The 21018-nt window shown below is 38.9% G+C and overlaps 1 protein-coding gene across 4 annotated transcripts in view; it reads right to left on the bottom strand.

Annotated features, from left to right (window-relative positions):
- Nucleotides 1-3463: 3463 nt before the first annotated feature.
- Nucleotides 3464-21018, bottom strand: part of MID1 (midline 1) — a 184288-nt gene continuing 166733 nt past the window's right edge. For all 4 annotated transcript variants that reach the window (XM_074157333.1, XM_074157086.1, XM_074157168.1 and 1 more), the window contains 4 exons: nt 19814-19957; nt 9912-10073; nt 7225-7432; nt 3464-5672 (listed from right to left, as the gene is read on the bottom strand). In XM_074157333.1, the coding sequence (XP_074013434.1) occupies nt 5324-5672; nt 7225-7432; nt 9912-10073; nt 19814-19957 (863 nt within the window). In that variant the 3' untranslated portion in view covers nt 3464-5323. The remainder of the gene's footprint in view (nt 5673-7224; nt 7433-9911; nt 10074-19813; nt 19958-21018) is intronic.

Here is a 21018-nt window from a genome sequence, read left to right as displayed (position 1 = left end):
CGCTCTCTCAGGCAGCAGTAATAGTGACAGTGATGATCACATTGGAGGAGAATAAGACTAAAAAAAGTAGACTTCATGCCTTCCTAATACATTGTCATGCTTCTAAACCAGGACTGCCTCAATGCTGACGGTATTCAAGCCGGTATCTTTCCTGTATCATCTTTGTAAAATATATGAGCCTCTCTACTTGAACTGGTATCACCATTTGTGTTAGAGTTCCTTACTCAAAGCAAGATGAATCCCACCTGGGAAAGTTAAATACTTGGTCAATGGCTTCACATTATTCCACACATTGGAGGTGATGTTGCAAAGGCTATGGTTGCAGTTGATGGATTCAGAGGCATGCGACACGCTAGGGCTTGCCAAAATAAGTAACATGATGAAAGATTATCTTATAGTCTTACTAATGTGGTCTGCACTTGAATCAGAAAAACAATGAAAAAAAATAAAGAAACAAATATTCCACTTCAATAATGACTTAATGCAAAAGCCTACCTCACAAGAAAATACTTGCACCCGTACTGTTCAGCTCCCACATGAATGACAAATCGGTCTATCCTGGCACATAGATCTATGTACACAGATACCTTAAGCCTCATAGCCCAAACTAAGAGTCTCACCTGCACTGAAGCATTGTTAACATCATTGCTCTTTCGGCTCTTAATTTTTTTTATATGAAAATCAACTGATAAATCAAAGGTTAAAATGTAAAGAGAGTTTCTTTCACTTCAGAAAGTGCAATAAAACCAAATAGTTCAGCATAACCTAGAACACCCACCATCAGCACTTGGGAGTGACCAGTGCTTTTCTCCATGTGGAGAAGGCAAAGATTAAGGCTGAAGTTCCGAATACTATGCTGAACATGCTAATTTCTAAATGGGCAACCAACCCAGTAACACAGGAAAATACTATATTTTACATTCCTACATCTGAATACACACTTCCACTACTGGAACGATCAGTATGTGAAAAGACATTAGAGATGGCCTTAAAAGAAATTGCCAATACATCACTACATAAGCAACCTATGCACTTTTTTTGTTTATCACTAGCTTCCCAAAGCTGCCCCACTGATGACTTTCAGGCCAAGTGTGCTCTGGCCAGTTACTGCGATGGCTCAGTGTGTACTTTCTGTGTGGGTCCAACACTTTTTCACTCCTAAACCAGAAATGAAGACAGCATTTCCAGTTAAGACAAATAGCCTCAGTTTTGGTGACACAGATAAAAGCCACTAGCAGTTCCCACTTTGTTCTGGTGCATGGGCTTATCTGGAATTTGTACTGCTGTAACTAAAAGCAGAATATGGGAACTACTAGAAATCTGCTTTATCAGAATAATTAAGAAAGAAATACTTACACTGTGTTTGATGTCAAATAATAATTTAATGATAACTCCCACAGCCAATAGTTCTTCATGGTGCTACAAATGCTGGCCATCTCAAAATGAACTGGTTGAAGAGCTGACACTTTAATTTGTGCTGTCAATAGTGTCCTGTTGTGATTTCTAACATGGAAAGAATATATTCTTTGCAATTAAGACACATGATTAAAACCGATGATGCACATTGCTGTTTAGTGACCTACTATTGCTAATACAATGAAGAATGTGCATGTGTTTTCACCTGTACTTACAGATTTCCAGCTTTTCACGGTGTACCCACACCTGAGGGATTTTTATACTTCCTACCCTTGGGACCCACTGCTCAGTGGGGGTTTCTTCACTGGGCAATTGAGAAATGGGATACCCAAAACCAGACAAAGAATAAATTCATGGCAGAAAACGCAGCAACTTTGGTGCTTTCAGAAAATCAACAATGGGAAACCACAGTGGGCTGGAGACGGTCTGCTAAATGATTTATGACATAAAGCCCATTCCTGAATGATTTTTTCCTCATTAGATGTGAATTAATACATGAGAGCCTAACACATGAGAGCCTAACACATGGAAAATCTTATCTGGCCTCAAAGAGAAAAAAGTCCCCCACCGACCCACCACCTCAAGCTTTGAGTACTCTGAGCTGATGCTACTGTCTCCTAAAGAGATTGTGCTATAGTTTGCTCTGACTCTGCTGAATCCCAGCTTGGATTTTAAATACACCTTTGAAACAATCATTATACCAACACAGGCTTTATCTACTACATTCATTGCTTGCATCTCAGCAGACTATTCCTCAAAAATCTGCCTTTGTTAAACATGGCATTATACAATGCTACCTCATTCCTAGTCACAAAATTTTCAAAAATCAGGGAAAACCCCTCATCTAAGACTGCACACTACATTAAAGTACCATGTTTTATTTTTACACGAGGATTACTGTTCCCACAGATTTAAATTGATTACTATGGACCATGCAAAATGCCACAGACCACAGAAGCTACATTTTTGAATGGATGTTTTTATTGATTAATCAGGCATTGAATCAAGTATTGTAAAATAAACAGATTTTGTTTGTTAAAAAATGTCCAGAAGAATATCATTCATAGCAAACTTGTTTCCTCATAGTCACAGAGAATATGAAATTGTTCAAGAAACAAGCAAAAAAGGGACACCTGACTGTTTACTGTCTGTTTGTGTGTGTATATATATATGTATGCATATACACAAATAACACACTATATTTGTGCATATACTGGTGTGTGTGTGTGCATCCATACATATGTGCACATATATACACAAACATATGCACAAAGACTACTGACTGAATTAACTGTCCACTGGAGAAATGTGGCTTAGCTCCAAATGAAGTATTCAGTGTTAAAATAAAAATGATACAGCAAGGCCTGTGGATAACAGACCATTATTTTTCCATTGGCTAAACCCGTGGTCTGTCTTTAGACTCACGGTCTATCTTTACAATGAAAATATGTGAGATCATTTGGAATCATTCCAAATTTATGGTATTACTTCTGTCCAGCTCAATCTCTGCCAACATTGTATAGCCAAACACTGAACAGTGTTTTCAGTTTGTCCACTACTGAAATCAGCTTCTAGATTTAATATTTCTGGCAAAAGAGAAGATACACAGCCTTGCTACATGTACTTTGGTAATACACCCTTTCCTTTTAGGCAGAAACTCGGCAATAATCCTACATTAAAACTTCTTTCCCCCTGCGTCTTTTTTTATCACTGCTTTGCATCAGTCACCTCCTGTCAGCTCATTACAATAATTTTCATGCCATTCCAGCTACCTCCCAAACATCCCAGGCCAGGTCATCTGGGCAATGTACATGAGATTGTGTTGGTAACATTGTGCTCAATTATAAAATGTAATGTTTGGGAAATTTACTTTTTAATTTTTGAGGGCATACATTTCTTGATTATTAAAGACACTATGAAAAACACTTCAGTTCACTATATGTACACATTTTCTCTTATTTATGTCAACTCTGGAAAGACCAGTGGCTCCTACCCATGAACCATAGGATGCTACCCCAGCTGAAAACCATGATACCAGCAACGTATTGCCAGACTTTTCTCCATTTAATTCAGCAGTTAGCATGACATGTAAAGGGAAATCAAAGAAACATGGATAGGCATTTATTTTCTATTAAAAAAAAGGAAAAAACCACATAGGTATGTATGTATTCCTCATCTTGCTCGTAAGTTTTCGGCATCATCATAAGGCAAACTGTAGTACAGCTTTGTACCTGGAGAATCAGTATTTTAAAAATCTGAAGCTGAGCTTGGGACTATTTTCTGGTTTGGACCCATGAGTGAACAAAGTGCATTAAAGCATCCTTTTCAAAAGACACCTAAAGCATGGTTATAAATTACTGAGCAAATCTTTTCTTAAAGCTGATAATCCATTTATCCTTTTTCTACACAGGCAGATTTTCACCACTTGCATAGTAACAACAAAACACTGTAGGAAAACCATTCTTTTAAAGTTGTCATCTGCCTCAAGCATCTCCCAAAATGATCATTTATACATAAGCTTTGTAGTAATTACAAAGGGCTTCTATTCTGTAGAAGAAAAAGAGGAAAAAAAATGCACCTGATTCAACTTTGAGATAAAATAGGTACAAACTCTATTGCATTCATTGAAGATCACCCACCAACACCAGGGTGAATATAGGGCCTGCCTGTGCAGATTCCTACTGATGTTGAAAACTTATTTACTCCTCATTCACAAAGAGAACTGTGCTTTCCCAAACAACCCAGGACAATGATAACTATGAGCAAACCCCAGCTGCAGTGTTTCCCCGTACAGCACATGTAAAACAGATTTCCTTGCTTTGTTATAGAGACTACATAGTGTATGACAACGAAACATTTGTCTTTGATTTAAAATGCATGGTAAAGTGGCGCATGTCTCACTTCCGAGTTGTTGGCTGGGCTTACTATGTTGAACCTTGTAAAATCAGCAATAAGCATTCACATGTCTACCATCAGAACTGTGACATCTTCTACTACAATCAATCTTTAAATGATGCCGTGCTTTATCAAATTAATCTACAGTCAGACCTTGGATTGGCTGCTCTTCTCCAGTGTTGCTGATTTTCAGAGATGGTATCAGTCTTTCACATCCTCAGTGATTCTGCAATGTTTCCCAATGACGAAGGCGAAGCACTGGTAGATGGGAATGCTGCCATCAATAAAATAAATCTCTAGATGATTTTTCCACTCACATTTCTAGGAGATATTTCACATGTTTTTTATGAACAGAGAGAGCACTGCCCTGTGAACAGAAGTAAATTGAAATTTCTTCTTTTGCTCTGTTGGCTAGCTCCACTTCCTCACTTGTTAATTTTAGTTCTTTTTGGTCTGCACACTCCCATGTGCAAAGTAGAAATTAGGAGATCTTGCACTCAACAAGACTGCTAATGAGAGCGCTAATATTGGCATGCATAAAACCTGGCGTATGCTGACTTGTCCACTGCACAGTTTTCATCCTTCCAATTTCTTGCTTTTATCCACTGTAAAATAAAATGATGTAAAGGGCTGATGAAAATTTAATTAATAGGACCATCAATGTGCAAAACAAATAAGTCCTTTTCCAGGTGTCCAAACCATGCTTTCCCTTCTCTCTCTTTTTTTTTGTTTGTTTGTTTGTGTTTTTTTTATAAATAATTTATAAATCTTCCTGTAAGAGACTAAATACAAAACCAACCGCAAAAGGAAGTTCTAAGATATTATTAAAGCCACTTCTTGTCCTTCCATACAAAGTACATGGTGAAAAGAAATTCTCCCCTTTTCAGTTCTGGCTGGATTTGGCAGTGACAGCCAGGATGCCACACAGTCCACCAGCTCTGGGCAAGCTCCTGCGGGCAGCCGCCTGGTCACCCCGGGAAGATGTGTCGTCCTACCTTTTGGCTTTTAGCAGTCATGCGAGCTGCTCGGAGGAGTCTAGGTGGTCAGGGATAGGCAAGCCAGTTATAATGGTCAAACACTTATTCCACACAGTGAATGTGGGGCACACCGGCTGCCCAAATGTAATGTCAAAGGTGTAAAGATGTAGGGAGTTCAAAGCATCGTAAAAAGCAAGGGAACCGTTGTCGTAGTCCAGCAAAATCCCCACCCGCCGGAGGTGAGGCGCGGGCTCGATGGGGATTTCTTTGCTGTTGTGCCGCACCACCCACGTGTTATTGCAGCGGCAAAGCACCCAGGAGGCAGAATTTTTCCCAATCCACTCATGCTTCGGTGCTGATTTGTAAGAAATGCCAATGGCATACCTGCAAAACAAAAAACAACTCAAGGAAACAAATGCTTCCTGCCACCTTTTTCTCTCAGTGAAGTCAAACGTTAGCCCAGAGGACTCACTGGAATGCCCCAGCCTCTTACTTCTGCTGGTTAAGTTCTAATTAAGTGACGTTTCACCGCAATATCTGCACAGGCTTAATTAATGTTTTTCCCTATCTCGCTTTTGGGTCTGAGACATCAGGGAAACTATTGTTCCTTGCATTTTTTGTAGTTTCGCTGCTATGGTAATTTGTTGGGGCACCCACCTCTGGTATTCAAAAGGAAAATTGTTGAGTACTCAGCACCTCAGAGTTTAAATCAATGGGCCTCAAATTTCCACTTCCAAACAGATGAATACAGAGGAATTCATTGATTTTAAAATACATTGCTATCTGTCAGCTAATCTGATCTCTCCTTGCTCCTTTAATATATGGCCCAGAAGAAGGAATGCAAGAGTAAACATCAAAGGACACATTAAAAAAACCCATTTTTGCCATTCCCAAATATGTTTTGCCAGATGTTGGTGTGGTTTTTAAATTCAAATGAGCAGTTTTGAGACTGGGTTTTGGGCCAAGTGAAGCAATTGTAGGTGAAGACATTTGCTCTGCAAACCATAATTTATGGCAAGATGTGCAGGATAAAAGGATTGTGAAAATGTTGTCATTAATGGACACCGAGGGCAAGTACCTGGTTTCTTGTAATGTAAAAGTTCCTCACATTCTAGAGACACTGCAGGATTTGTTGGACTTTCAACCAACAGAGATTAATATACCATAAATTACTGTATTTCCATTCCTCAGAGTTGGCACAGGCAAATCGCATTTTTCTTGCGTGAGACAGCAGGCATACCTGAAGACCTCACTGATTTTTCCACTCCATTAACTTCCATCATGATTGTTGCCTTTGAATCCCAAAGGATGACATCTCTTCTACTGACTAACGGGCCCCTGAAATCCACCCCTGTATGACACAGAGGATCATTCAGGAGTGGAGGAATGCGCTCCCCCATTTCCTGCCCCTTGCTTCATACCCTGGGGCACAGACCTACAGCTCTGCTACTCCACCGCCCCTCCCCAGAAGCTAATCTGACTTCCACCCCTGTGAAACTGGATCATCAAATTGTCCTCATATTGTGTTGGGTTTTTTTTCTTACTGAAAGACGCTAAGGTCTTTCATGTTTAGTAAAGAAATGATTACACTTACAAAGTTTGCTCTGTTGTATAAACAAGATGAAAACTTTCCAAGCTCTTCAGTTCACTAAAATCTCAAAATGTTATGTATGTGGGTTCAAAAAATAACCATCCATAGCCATGGAGTAAAAGTCATATAAAGATGCTCTATCTGGTGGGCTTAGTTCCAGAGTCTGAAAGTACTGGAGATTGGGAAAATACTCAGACAAACAATGTGAAAGTTTGTGTTTCTCCTGCTCTTGTATCATTCCCCATGCCTCTGCTATTGGTCTCTGTGAGAGAAACCGTGCTGGGACCTGCACCGAGCTTTGGTGTGAACTAGTGATTTTTTTCACATATATTTTCATATACGTACCATGTACTCCCACTTATAACCACTTCCCAGTAATGCCGCCCGCTGTCAATGAACACATTGCCAGCTACTCCATAGCTTCCTTGGCTGGTGAATCGCTCCGGTGTGTGACTCTTCTTGGAGGATGTTTCATCACGTTCTACCGTCAAGTTATCATGCGACACTTTCAATTTTCTATGAGCAGATTTGGGGTCCAGTTTAAATGGCTGACCTAGAGAGACAGAGACAAAGATGGCAGAAGAATGGTTTGGCTTTGATTTTGAAAAGGAGAGTGGATTAGCGAGCCTCTAAGAAACCCACAAGATTACAGAACCGTATTAATCTCCTCCTCTGAAGCATCCTCGAGATAGACTAACCTATTCTGCTGCCTGCAAGAGCTAGTTTGCATTGTCAGTTTACTGTCAGTCTCATTGTGCACTAACTTCCCCGTGTCGATAATCCCTGAAAAGAACCCTGCATAATCATCATGCCCATTATCTCTGACCTAGAGGTAACTTGAATACTCTAATTCTTGCATGTAATTGAAACCAATATACATGCTAATAAAGGTCTGAGGGTTGCTTTTTTCACAGTATATTAGATTTTGAATAAATTTCATTCTATTAATTCTCTAGGGGTAAAGCTCCATAATAACATCTTCATCTTTACTACAAAATCATGATTTCAAATCCCACAAAGTTATTTTGAAAAGAAGAAGCACTAGCCTTGTCTGTTCATTCACTCATAGCTTTATTTATAACAAGCACAGTCAACAATTCAGGATTGCTTTGGAAGGATGCCCATGTGGTGCTGGATACTGTGTATTAAAAAGAAGGAAGTGAACTGTAACTTGGTCCAAATAATATGGTGTAAAAACATTACTGAGGCTATTGCTCTTGGCAAGTATCTTCAGCTGTAGCACAAGGTTTTGTAGACAATAACAGGAAGCTTTTTGGTAAATTGAAACTTGTAGATATATAGAGCCTGCCACAGTTCTGACAGGCTTGCTCATTGTGTCAAAAAGCAGAAGGATCATTTGCCTCCACCAGGAGACAACTAGGAAAGTATGACTCCATGAGTGGTCCAGCAAAGCCCTTTTCCCTTCTGACTGTCTTTCATATCAAGGGAAAAAAAATGTAAGTGGAAGATTTGATGACATGCACGGAAAACAGAAATGAGCACTCTCATGAGGTCTGTGTCAGGCGCTGACACATGTACTTCACATAAGATGTAAATTGGTCAGAGTTTAGGAAGGAACAGTTAAGTGTATCTCATGCAGTAAAACTGAAAGCATTAAAATAGTGGGTAAGAAGAAATTAAGTTCATCTGAACAGTGACAGTCAATATGTGTTGGTTCAGATCTCTAGGCAATCTGAAAATGCATATTTAAAAAATCATCTCCCGTATTCAAAATGGGAGATGACTGAGGCAATACTAATTCTCAATTAACATTATTAGAGATGGGTCAGGAACTAGAGAGGGAGTACTTTTAGCTTTAGAGTTATCATCTACTTTCATAAAGTGTATTTAGTTACGTATTATGAGTATAAATAAGTATAAAATGAACCCATTGGAAAGTATTTGGGAAACATTTTACCCACTTTTTCTTACCCCTCAGTAGCAGTAAAATACCTATGGCCTGCCTGTCTAACTGGTTAGTAGCTTTTGTGTTGCTGAAGCAGTATCTGAAGGATGTCTTTCTCTGTACTGAAGTGTATTTGGTCAATCATTTCTCAAGAGTCACCCGAGAGATTGCTTTTGTGCCACACTGGGTCACAAAGAGACAAAAGGATAAAAACCTGCCATTTCCAAATGAGTCCTCTGGTTATGCATTTGCTTGTAGCTTATCAGGTTTAACAACAAGCAGATTCTTGGTAGCAGATGTGGAGTTTGTATGAGCAGCTTTTACACAGAAATGCAAGCCAGATTAACAGCAGAAAGAGGAAATGAGGAACGTGTATGTGCCATTCCCTGCAGCCTCCTTCCTGCAACGTTCAGTATCACCTCTCTTCGAGCACCCTGCCCTATAATAAGCAGGGTTCAGAGGGTGCACAAATCCCAGTGTTCCCTTTCCAGTGCTCAGAGCTGCCCGTGGTGACTACATGACTGAGGGATTGGCTGGGACACAAGAAGAAAAAGGCTGAAAACCAGTCTTAAAATTGCTATGCTACATCTGCTAATGATTTGTGTAACCATTGTTTTTTTGAAGTGGGATCTCTGACTACCACCTTGTTGAACTCCATAAAAAACTGAGGCAGATGGAATTAAGAAAGTTTACCAGTGTCCAAAGGAAGAGATTATTTGGGAGGATAAAACTAAACTAGCAATTATCTTATGAACATTATACAAAAATAAAATGTTTTATTGCAAACATGGGAAAAGTTTTTGCTTTGCAGAGAAAAAAGAATAGAGAGGACATTAAAACTAAACCACAAAAGAGTATTTTCAATCATTTCACATGTGATGGCTCTGCTCCTAAATGATATTTCCAGTGACCAAACTACAGATGTACCTCTCTCAAAAAAAAAGTAATTTTTGCACTACTGAAGACTCTGGCAATCCTGAATTGAGTTAAATAATTGCTTTTCATTGTGGGAAGCACTTAAAGCAAGTTAAACTGCTCTGCACTCTTGTATCTTCCAAAGATCAAACCTAAAAAGGAAGGCAAGAAAGGAGAAGAATGTATATGTGCTGGATTTCATGTTACTCACTGTTTGTCTTGAGCTTGCCAGGCTCACTGCTTCTGCTGCCTGCCTGATTAATGGCCTTAACAATGAAGATGTACTTAGTGCCGCTCTGTAACCCGTGCACTGTGTAGTGGTTTTGTTTGATATTGGGAACAATCATCCAGCTGTCGGCTGAATTGCATAAACCTGCAATTTCAAACAGAGCACATTAGTCATAACACACTAAACACTTGGTAACAAAGGAACATTTAGAGCACCCCTGAGCACCCAAAGACCCATACCAATTTTGCTTCTGTACCTTTTACAGTGCTGTTATATTTACTGAGTCGCTACTTAATGCCACTAACTCGTTTCGTCAGCCCTCAGCCAAGGTACCTTTTAAGTTCTTGCTATGTGAAGTCAACCATAAAAAATGGACGTTTAAGAATGACTCAGTGGATGCATGAGCAGCCTGAGATTTTTCATATCCCAGCACAAGGAATTCTTTATTGCTTAAGAACTAGAGGATTACGGGGATCCCATCAATCTACTGTTTGGATTAATGAACTGAGTTTAAGCCTCAGAAAACTAACATAAACAGTAATGCTAGGAGGGCTGGGGAGGCACCTTTGCTGACAGTCCCCAGGTATGCATTCTTCAGGACTTGAAGCAAATCATGGGAAGCCAAACAGGGTAGAGCGTGGGCTCTAGAACAAGCTTTGGCTCTTATGCTCTAGACTTTGCCAGGATGTAATCTAAGCTAGTAAATGTAATGGATGCAACTTTTTGATTTATGTCTCCATGGTTAGATATCAGCTGGGGAAGAGCTGGATAATTTTCCAGTTACAAACTTTTTTTGGGTACATTTGATGCCTACCACAGAAGTATAATATGTAGGAAGTAAGTAAAATAAAGAAGGAGCAATAGCATCTGCAAAACAGGAAAATACTCCATTAAGATACACTTATTCATCTACATAAATATTTCCTACTGTGGTATAACTGCAATGGCAGTCAATCACCCATATTACTTACTGTACATTTTGAACAGCTCCTGGTCTAATGGATCCCCAGTCTGATAGCTCTCTTATTATAAATATTTACATAAATAACACATTCAACATTCATGAAGTATATATATATTCACAACATTTTATATAGTTATAAAGCTAGAAAAAGGTATATGCAGAGGAAGTGTATGGATGTGTGTGCATATGTAAAGCTGGAAAACTTGAAAGAAAAATGCCTGACCAAATTAAGAACCTGACAAACTTTTTGGTCTCTGCCTTTACTGGGCATAGAACATGTTATAAAACCTGCCGTGTTATTAAAAATAAAAGCTTTCAGCTTTTAACTCATGCTTTAACAGCAAACCAGTAAGTGAAGAGGATCTTTTAGAAGTAAGTAGTAATTTTAGCTCTGCATATTAGGCAATACAAAACTTTTATATAAAGTAAAAATTAAAAGGCTACTGGACACAAAACTTGAAAGAAAAAGACCCATGATACAGGCTCACAGACTCGTGGACAATTCATAACCATACTCGGAGATTCTTTCCTCATTTGGGACATGCTTTTCATAACCAAAGATCATTAGAAACAGAACTCATACCACAAATTTCAATCTAAGAATTACGCAGCTTTTGTCTCAAGGTTCTCTTATATTTCATAGCATCCTTGAGAGGCAGGCATCTATTCATTCTGCTGTGCAAACGGGTAACTGAGGCACAGTTTCAGGTGGGACTCATATCACCACATCACCTAATGAAGAGCTGCAATGCCTAACATATTTTTCTGGACTCTGGGGAGAGGCAGAAATCAATGACTAGTTTCTATCACTTCTCTAGGTGTGAACATCCTACCACAAGTGCCTCTCTTTTCTTGGCCACAGAGAGAGCCTAGGTAACTAGCATAGGTAAGATCTCCAACTTCAGGTATCTGAAATGAGGTGAAATTAACTCCCCTGCCACCCTGACTCGAAGTCTGGAAGTCTATGCCTCTGGCTGAACTTACAGGTGGGTTGTGGCCTTTGGACCATGATTTACCAGAACGAAAACATTTCTTTGTTGCAGTTTCCTGGTGCAAAGTGGGAAAAAAGAATTCTATTATGTTCCTTATGCTCCAACCAGTGAGCATTCTGACCACATGTAGCCTCCCGAAATATCAGCTACAAGGTATTCGAACAGTTTGCTATATGTAGATAAAAGCAGCAAAGAAAAACTACCTTGCAGCACTGTTTTTCTCAAGACCATTGAAAAACTAGATCATATAGAGCAATCATCTGTCTACCTCCTGAAAAAAGAGAGCCCAGAGTTGTACCCCATGAAAATCCCAGTTGTGCCTAGCACCTGTAGTAAACTGCTTATAGCAACATCAGTCCACATCTTGTTTCACTGAGCCATACCTACTGAACGGTATTTATTTTTTTAGGCTGGGTGTGAAAGGATTTCCTGAGAGGAAGAAAGGAAATAAAAGCAGCAGTTTCCTGGCATAAAATATTTTACCGACTGCTCTGAGGATTCCTCATCTTTTCTCAATGAAAATTTGCCACAGGTATTAAAGGCACAACTGTTCTATAGCTGAACTACCACATTGATTTTTCCTTGAGACCATCGCTTACCTGACTCATAGGTGCTATTGCAAAATAAGCGTTAAGTTAAAATAAAACAAAATGAAGCACTGGATTTAGAGGGAGTCCAGGATGACTGAGGAATCCTTAACTCAGATGCCTCTGGTGGGGTATCAAATACATATATACAATAATGTATATACATTTATACACAGTAAATACAATAAATGATAGTAAGTGGGGTGAATCCAGACAGTGGTCCTGGAAGTGTCTTATCCTTCCACAACCACACTTTGAAAGCACATAAACATACATACATAAACAAACCTTTAAACAGACACAGAAATGCCCAGATTTTTGCTAAATCATCTTGAAACTAGATTTGTATTAATCACTACAACTCTCTAAAGGGCAGAATTTTAAGTCTTGCATTACACTTTTTATGTTACCTTCCAGAGACTCCTTAATGACATATAAAACTTGGATCAAACAGGTATATGAAGAACTGTAAAGATACAGTTGCATTGCTATGAGTCTCCTCTCCAGTCTATCTTCTCCTGGATTTATACATACACAATACTCACTGGTCTGTAAATACTCACACAGGGTAAATTATTATATTATTAAATAATCCAGTCACTGGTTAACATAGATTTCTGCGTATTTAAGCCAGAGCCACAATAATTTTAGGTATTGCTACATCTTGGCTTCTGCTGCTAGGGCTAGTGACAAAACGTTCAAAGGCAGGTGTACGGTCATCCCACCTAACCTTGAACAAAGAGCAGAGTTCCCAAGTTAGGACCTTACATATCCTAAAATATCTCTGCAGTCAATAGAGAGATTTGGGAATCCTTTGTTTGACCTGATTCGTGTTCTAGGGGAAGGCTTTATCCCCTTTTATGGCACAAGACGCCTTAGGTTTCTTTTCTTTGTCCTTCCAGTCTTATGCATCCCAGACTACTAGTGTACAAAAAATGTTGGATGTGCAGTGACTGACTCAGTTACTTTACTCAACAAACCTTGCTTTCGCAACAAGCTCGGCTGTTGCCTCTGGACCATGGGACTCAGTGATGTGCTCAGTCCATGTGCTTCCTCACTGTGAGCTATTTGATAACGGGCTTTAAACTGAACTTTGACGTTAGAAATCTTGGGAATGAAGCTTTGATGGTGTCAATCTGCAAGTCCAAAATCCTTCAGAGTGGAGAGTAGTAAAGAGTCGCAGTCAAGTTAAGCATTTAGGTATGAAAGAATATTTTATCACTACATCAAAATAATTTGTCTCCAGTTATGCCCTGCCAGGACAGCCTTTCTTCTCTGAATACAAAAGAAGATGATTAAGAAAGTTCAGGGAAACAAGCAAGCAACCTGGTAATGTGGACATCCGGGGGTAGCGTTTGCCCTCTCAGCTCCCTGCCGGTGGCAGCAGGTTAAGTGGAAAAGCACATACTTTCTTCTCACTGGCACAGCAGCAGGAGCTAAGGGTCTTCTATTGTGCCCACTCCTAATCCAGGCTACATTCAGGTTTCTTGTTTCAAAAATCCAGGGCTTTTTACAGGGTTATGCAGGTGGTAAAACAATGTATTTTAAAACTGTAGCCTACAAAAATGTAGAGAATTTAAATTACATCCTGGAATGGTGCACTGAGCACAGTGATGTCCGTACAGGATGTGTGAGCTTTCAAAACAAGTTTCTCAGAGTCTGGAGGTAATAATTTGTAAAGCTATTTCCCTGGTGTTGGCTGTTGATGCACTTTAAAAAACAGATGGGAAAAATCCCAAGGTGTAAATCCTCCTAAAATTTACACTAGTAGATTTTAATAAAATATATCTTCTTGAAAACTGGAAGAGGAGCACAAAAGTCATGGGAAGGTTATTTAATCTCTTGAGCATTTTAATTGTTTTAAAATGCTTTATTTAAATAAATTATTACCAATTCAAATTGGTAGAACAAATACAGTAGGTGAAGGTAACAGCTCTCCACCCCCACTCTGCATTCCCATGTGAAAGAGGATAATATATGCAGGATTTCTGCAAAACACATCACTTGTTTTTAAGAAATACAGTCTTTTTATACTCTTCAAGAGGCAGAAGTTTTCTTGGTTTTATCCCAAACTTGCTTTTGTGCCATTAAAACATACTCAGTATAATCCTCAGTAGCAATCTGAAGACTGTAAGGAATCTGGTTTTAACAGACAAAAGCTAGAATATTCAAAAATTAATTGGTGAATCATAAACACTGTTTTTCATGGAAGCTTGGTCTCCTACTTGTCTTAGATCCTTCAACAAAAATTTATCCTATTTTATAGGAAGAGTAACCACGTAACATTGAGAAGGTTCTGACAGTACACTGTACTCTTAATACAGTGAATTTTAGTATTTAGCCAATGAAACTAACTAATCTAAATTCCATCTACCAGGAAAGATAGTATTATTTACTGATTTTTGTCTTGAAGAAAGAGATGTGTTTTTCATGAAGACATCTTGTACTGCAGCTAGTAAAAAGATGAGTGTTTAAATTTTAACCTTCCTGAGGCACACTAAAGCAATTCCATGATGTTAAAAAAAAAATGCATACTCAATAAATACTTGAAAATTTATTGAAATGGGATAATGAAATTATAATGCATGTTAGCTAGCTAGTGACAAAGTCATTTTAAAAGCCTTTACAATATTCAGATTGCAGGTGATTAGCTGCCTCTCAGAAATGCAAATGTGTGAATGCTACAACTCTGAGAACAACTGGTTTAGTAAAAGCCTTGCTTAATTTAAAGTTCTGTATTGCTCTTATGCACAGAGCAGGGCTGCCAAGCATTTAATAGCCAAGCAGTCTGGCCACATTTGGAAATAATCTTTCCTGTATGAAATAGGATTCAAAATGAAATACTCTGTTTGGACCTTTTCCATCAAATGTTAACTCTCCGATTTTTCAGTTAATAAAAAAGAATATAGTTGATTATGTTGGATAGAAAATACACTAGAAAAACATAGCATTGCTTGTTTTTGTTACTGAATTCTTAGCAATCTCTGAATGATATATGCCTCTGGTGGGGGAAATGTACTGAAGAGTGGAAAGAGCAGTCAGTCTGGCTATGTGGTTTTAAGAAACGGATTCCAAAATAAGAACCTCCATTAGCACGGTAGGTGGGTATGTATGCAAAGTGATTCCTATTGTCTCAGGGGAAAAAAGCTTGTTGATTTAATGCAGTTCTCTGGCTACTCCTTCCTGAGTAATTCATAGCTACAAAAACACAGAACTGAAGGCAATCTATGAACCTGTTTACGTTATCTGCTACAGGCAGAGCACAATACCAATGGAAACTTTTTGGGGTATGACAGAGAAATAAATTTAAGAAATAATTATGTGCAACAGCATGCAAATGCCATAAATAGAAAGAAACGTGTGCTAATCCAAAACCTATTCATTAAAACAGGATTTAAAAAAAAAGGTCACCTAGCTTCAGCTCATCAAAACATGAAGGCTGCAGCGCACTGCCTGCTAACACCACTTACAGTGAAAATAGCTCTTGGTGTTATACCACACTATTAAGGTGCACTCCGATATTCTAGGGACAATCTTGGAAAGTTGTCTATAAAAGTTGGGATATTAGATCTTTCTGCAGGACAAAGAATATAGTCCAACAAAGTGAAGAAACATCCAATCAGTGTTCTAAGTAAAATCAGGACATTAGGGCGCAAATCTCCTGTACTAGTGGAAATTGAAATGCACTGGGAGAGCCTCATGTGTAAGAAACCTGGGCAGATCTGCAGCAGCTAGATTTGTCAGGAACATCTCCACTGGAGGTGTTCAAGTTTACATTAAATAACAGGACTAAAAGAAAAAAAAAAGCTTTACAACATTTAGAAAACCCTTCCACATATATTTATATATGCTTGTATTTAATTTGGGTTAACATTATAGCTTTCAATTAAATTCAAACTAACAGCCAGGATATTTGTGTAAGAGCTATTGCATTAAAGAAAGGAAAAGAAAAGAAAGGAAAAGGGAAGGGAAGGGAAGGGAAGGGAAGGGAAGGGAAGGGAAGGGAAGGGAAGGGAAGGGAAGGGAAGGGAAGGGAAGGGAAGGGAAGGGAAGGGAAGGGAAGGGAAGGGAAGGAAAGGAAAGGAAAGGAAAGGAAAGGAAAGGAAAGGAAAGGAAAGGAAAGGAAAGGAAAGGAAAGGAAAGGAAAGGAAAGGAAAGGAAAGGAAAGGAAAGGAAAGGAAAGGAAAGGAAAGGAAAGGAAAGGAAAGGAAAGGAAAGGAAAGGAAAGGAAAGGAAAGGAAAGGAAAGGAAAGGAAAAGAGCCAGTTTAAGGTCTTCAGAGCATTTTATAAACAAAGTTTCTTATAGTGTTGATTTGCTTTCTCTTCAAACTTTTAATGACACCATTTTTGCAAAGTGATAAAATGAAAGTTCAGACTGCTCACTGAACACTTCATGCTATACCCAAAAATTATCATATTGCATCTCTGAAAGTAGATTAATTGATACATGTTTTGCAGATCAAAGCTTTTGTCTTCACATGGGAAATCTGTGAAGGTTAATACAGCCTAAAAATGAAATACCTTGTTATTTATTCATTAGTAAGCAAAGAGTAAAACCGCACATCACAAAGGTGCAGAAATGGCACACCTTTCTGCTGCTGTGTTCACATGTAGCTCCAATAACTGACTTGTATAAAGCCTTCTAGCATAAAGCTATAGATGAAAATGGGTCAGAAAACAAGCAACGTACTGTGTTACCTTTAAGACCTGTCTGCTTAGCAGTGATTAATCAGGGAAGCTTTTCCTTCCTTACCTACCATGCTCCAATTTGTTCCAAACTACTATTAGACCTTTTTGGTATCCAGCTTGCTCAGGTGTAGGAGCATGTGTTGAAGGTAACTTGGTCTTTCCAGCAGTCTTAAATTTTATAGTGTGTTGCCCAAAATTGGGCTGTTTCGTAAAACGCTAAGTGGAGGTTTTAGCAAAACACTTATCAAGTTTTCAAGTCCACCTGATTTTTCAGTCAACCCTGAATACCATGATATATTCACAGTATGCTACTAAAAATGGTTTTAAAATGCCAGTGCATGAAGCCTGAGATATCCTTTCAGATGGCTTGGAGAACTAACTCCAATTTAGTGATGGAGAAAATGAGGTGCTTACACCAACAGAGGAGTCAGTGCAAACATTTGGCTCAATACTGAGACTTGGCATAGACTATACCACTTTTTCACTGATACAAAGTATGTGAACATGTCCACAACACTGACTTTCATCAAAGCATCTCAACAAATTTTGTAAGAACAAAATCACTTTTGCACTGGGTCAGAGTTAAGCCTGTCTAGCTCAGCGTGTGCCCAGGACATCTGATGATGGACAAAAGCAAGAGCCTAGGAAGGTGCTAAGGAACAGGGAAAGCACACAGTGATCATTTCTCACCATGCTCTCCCAGGCTCCAACAGCTTACAGCTCCAGGACTTCCTGAGAAGAAGGAAGTCTCTGCACTTCATTGTTCTCAGTGAATTTTTCTTGAATGATTTATCCAGTCATCTCTTGAACTCAGACAGACTTTTAATCAACACCCCTCTGCAGCAATGAGTTCCAAATTTAAATACATGTTGACTGAAGAAGCTCCACCTTTTGATTGATTTTGTTGATTTCACACAGCTTCACAAAGCAGGTATGTGTCAGCTACTTGTATCCCCGTTAAATATACGAGGAACAACAGGAAGAAGTTAAATGACTTCTCCAAATTCATAGTCAATGATTGCTTTGCACTGAGCCCAGAAGTGTTGACTTCCTGGCCAAAGGTTAGACAATATAATTTTCTCAGAGGAATAGCTATTTATCAACAAAACAATCTGAGGAATTATAAGTAAGCTTGCTCATTCAGGAAAGTCACAGATTCAAACACAGAATGTATTTAATAAAAAATGTCCTACAATACCAAATATAAAGCAATGACAGTTAATGTCATTATAAGTTGAACTAAGTTACCGCATTGTTTTTCCACTGATGTTTTCTGTCCTAGACGTTGGTATACTGAGACCTACGCTTTGTAGCCTTGAGCACAGTAAATATCAGAGGGGAGGACTTCATCGGTATTTCTAAAAATGTCTAGTTGTCAAGGGCATCTAAATGACAATGGGGCTGCAGTTCTAACTAATGACCAGTTCAACACAGGCTCCCAAGTGCCTGACTAGCCCAGACAATGGAAATGAGGTCTTTGTCCCTGTGGCTACTACTACAACAAGGGACCTAAGATTCAGGAGAGAAGTCGAGAAGTGGGGCCATGTGAATCTCATGAGGTTCGACAAGACCAAGTGCAAGGTCCTGCACCTGGGTCAGGACAACCCCCATATCAATACAGGCTGGGGGATTAAGATCAGTCCTCCAAAGAAGGACTTAGGGGTGTTGATTGATGAGAAGCTCAACAGGAGCTGGCAATGTGCACTTGCAGCCCAGAAAGCCAACCATATCCTGGGCTGCATCAAAAGAAGCTTGGTCAGTGGGTCAAGGGAGGTGATTCTGGCCCTCTACTCCACTCTTGTGATACCTCACCTGGAGTACTGCCTCCAGCTCTGGAGTCCTCAGCACAGGAAGGACATGGACCTGTTGGAGTGGGTCCAGCGGAGGGCCACAAAGATGATCAGAGGGCTGGAGCACCTCTCCTATGAGGACAGACTGAGAGTGTTGGGGTTGTTCAGCCTGAAGAAGAGAAGGCTCCAGGAAGACCTTATTGTGGCCTTTCAGTACTTCAAGGGGGCTTATAAGAAAGATGGGTACAGACTTTTTAGTAGGGCCTGTTGTGATATGACAAGGGGCAATTGTCTTAAACTAAAAGAGACTAGGTTCAGATTAGGTATAAGGAAGAAAATTTTTACAGTGAGGGTGGTGAAAGACTGGAACAGGTTGCTCAGAGAGGTGGCAGATGCCCCATCCCTGGAAACATTCAAGGTCAGGCTGGATGGGGCTCTGAGCAACCTGATCTAGTTGAAAATGTCCATGCTCACTGCAGCGGAGTTGGACTAGATGACCTTTAAAGGTCCCTTCCAACCTAAACTGTTCTATGATTCTATGATTTAATGATTCTATGATTCTGTAAGCCCTGTTTAATATAGTACTTGTGCCTTTGGGAATACGTGCTGGTTTTAGTCTTCAAAAGCTCTCAGTACATGGCACTCCCAGAAAACATGTAAGAAATTTTAACAAAATGAATTCTTAATTTTAAAAGCCTTGAAATCATTATTGGTCTGGATTTAAAATTTTGGTTTTAAATCTTCCTAGAAAATATGTTTTCTTTTTGTTCTTGACATATGAGTACATTTATATTTAAAGACACTTGTTTTACAGAGAAACCATAAGGAAATAGAACTAGAAAAGAGAAGGTTTATACTTACTAACAACATTAGCTTGTCCGGTGAAGATGGTGTACTGCAGCTCATAAGAGACCACACTGAACTCATCATCCGACGTCCAGTGGACAGTAATGGTATCATAAGAAGCTGTGCAGAGCTCTTCTCGAATGGTGGGTGGATTGGGAGCTATGAGATACAACAGAAGAGGCTTACTGCCACAATCAGTAAAATATTTCCCTTTTCACCTAAGATTAGGGATGCATCTGATGTGTGAGTTTGCAGGTATACTGTCCAACAGACTTTTCAACGACTTTTCACTACTTCCAGTAGTAACTTAGATTATCAATAAATTGTTGCAAAGGAATTCTTTCTATCAATATAACCACCTAGGGACTCCAGATTTTGAAAATATTTTGTATTAAAGTAGCTTTAGTTTAAGATGCCCTAGCACAAGCGATATGTTGGTGGTCACATTAAACTGTGATTAATGGGTACAATTGACATGTTATTTTTCCTAGCTTTGCTTCTAACCATCACACTGAAATGATCAAAGTTTTGTTGAAGCCTATATCAATAGGGAGAGTCAACACTCTTCACTGTTGACTTGAAAGCAGTGTTTGCCTAACCTATCTTACCAGAGATTGGCTAAGTGGTATTTAAAAAATATAATTTTGGGGAAGCCTCCAAACACTCATTTTTTCATGCTCAATCTCTCCAAGTTAATTTTTACTTATTTCCTAGCTATCCTTTCTAATATAGTTGCATATAATTTCTGTTGGCTATACAGGTCACTTTAGTTCAGCCTTACGTAAAGCATTCTTATCATAATTTCATGACTGTATGACTATTACAACCTAAACTTCAATGTCATTGCTAATTATATAATTCTAGAAAAGAACTCAAACACTTTAATAAAAATTTGTCCCTTTGGTTGTTTTTTTTTTTAATCATCAAAAAAGATCTCTGTGTAGCAAGCTATACATTCTTCTCCCATATTAACACACAGGTTTATTTAAGTGAAACTTGAAGGAAACTTCTTAGGTCTAAATTTTCCTTGTTTGCATTCTCTACAAAGACAAACACCTAAATAAGAAACAAATGAGTCTTTCTTTGAAAGACTGGTGGGCCTTCTGCATGCTTGTCTTGAAGGGAGCCTCACTCCTAATCATCTTCCCTACATGCCACCATCATGCAAAAAAAAATTAATAAATTCTTTGTGCTTAACAGTGTTCCTTCCGGCTGTCACA

This window comes from Numenius arquata, chromosome 1 (assembly GCF_964106895.1).
Source record: "Numenius arquata chromosome 1, bNumArq3.hap1.1, whole genome shotgun sequence".
NCBI classification, from domain to species: Eukaryota; Metazoa; Chordata; class Aves; order Charadriiformes; family Scolopacidae; genus Numenius; species Numenius arquata.
Note: the sequence above shows the minus strand (reverse complement) of the source record. Positions and strands in the feature narration are given on the sequence as shown.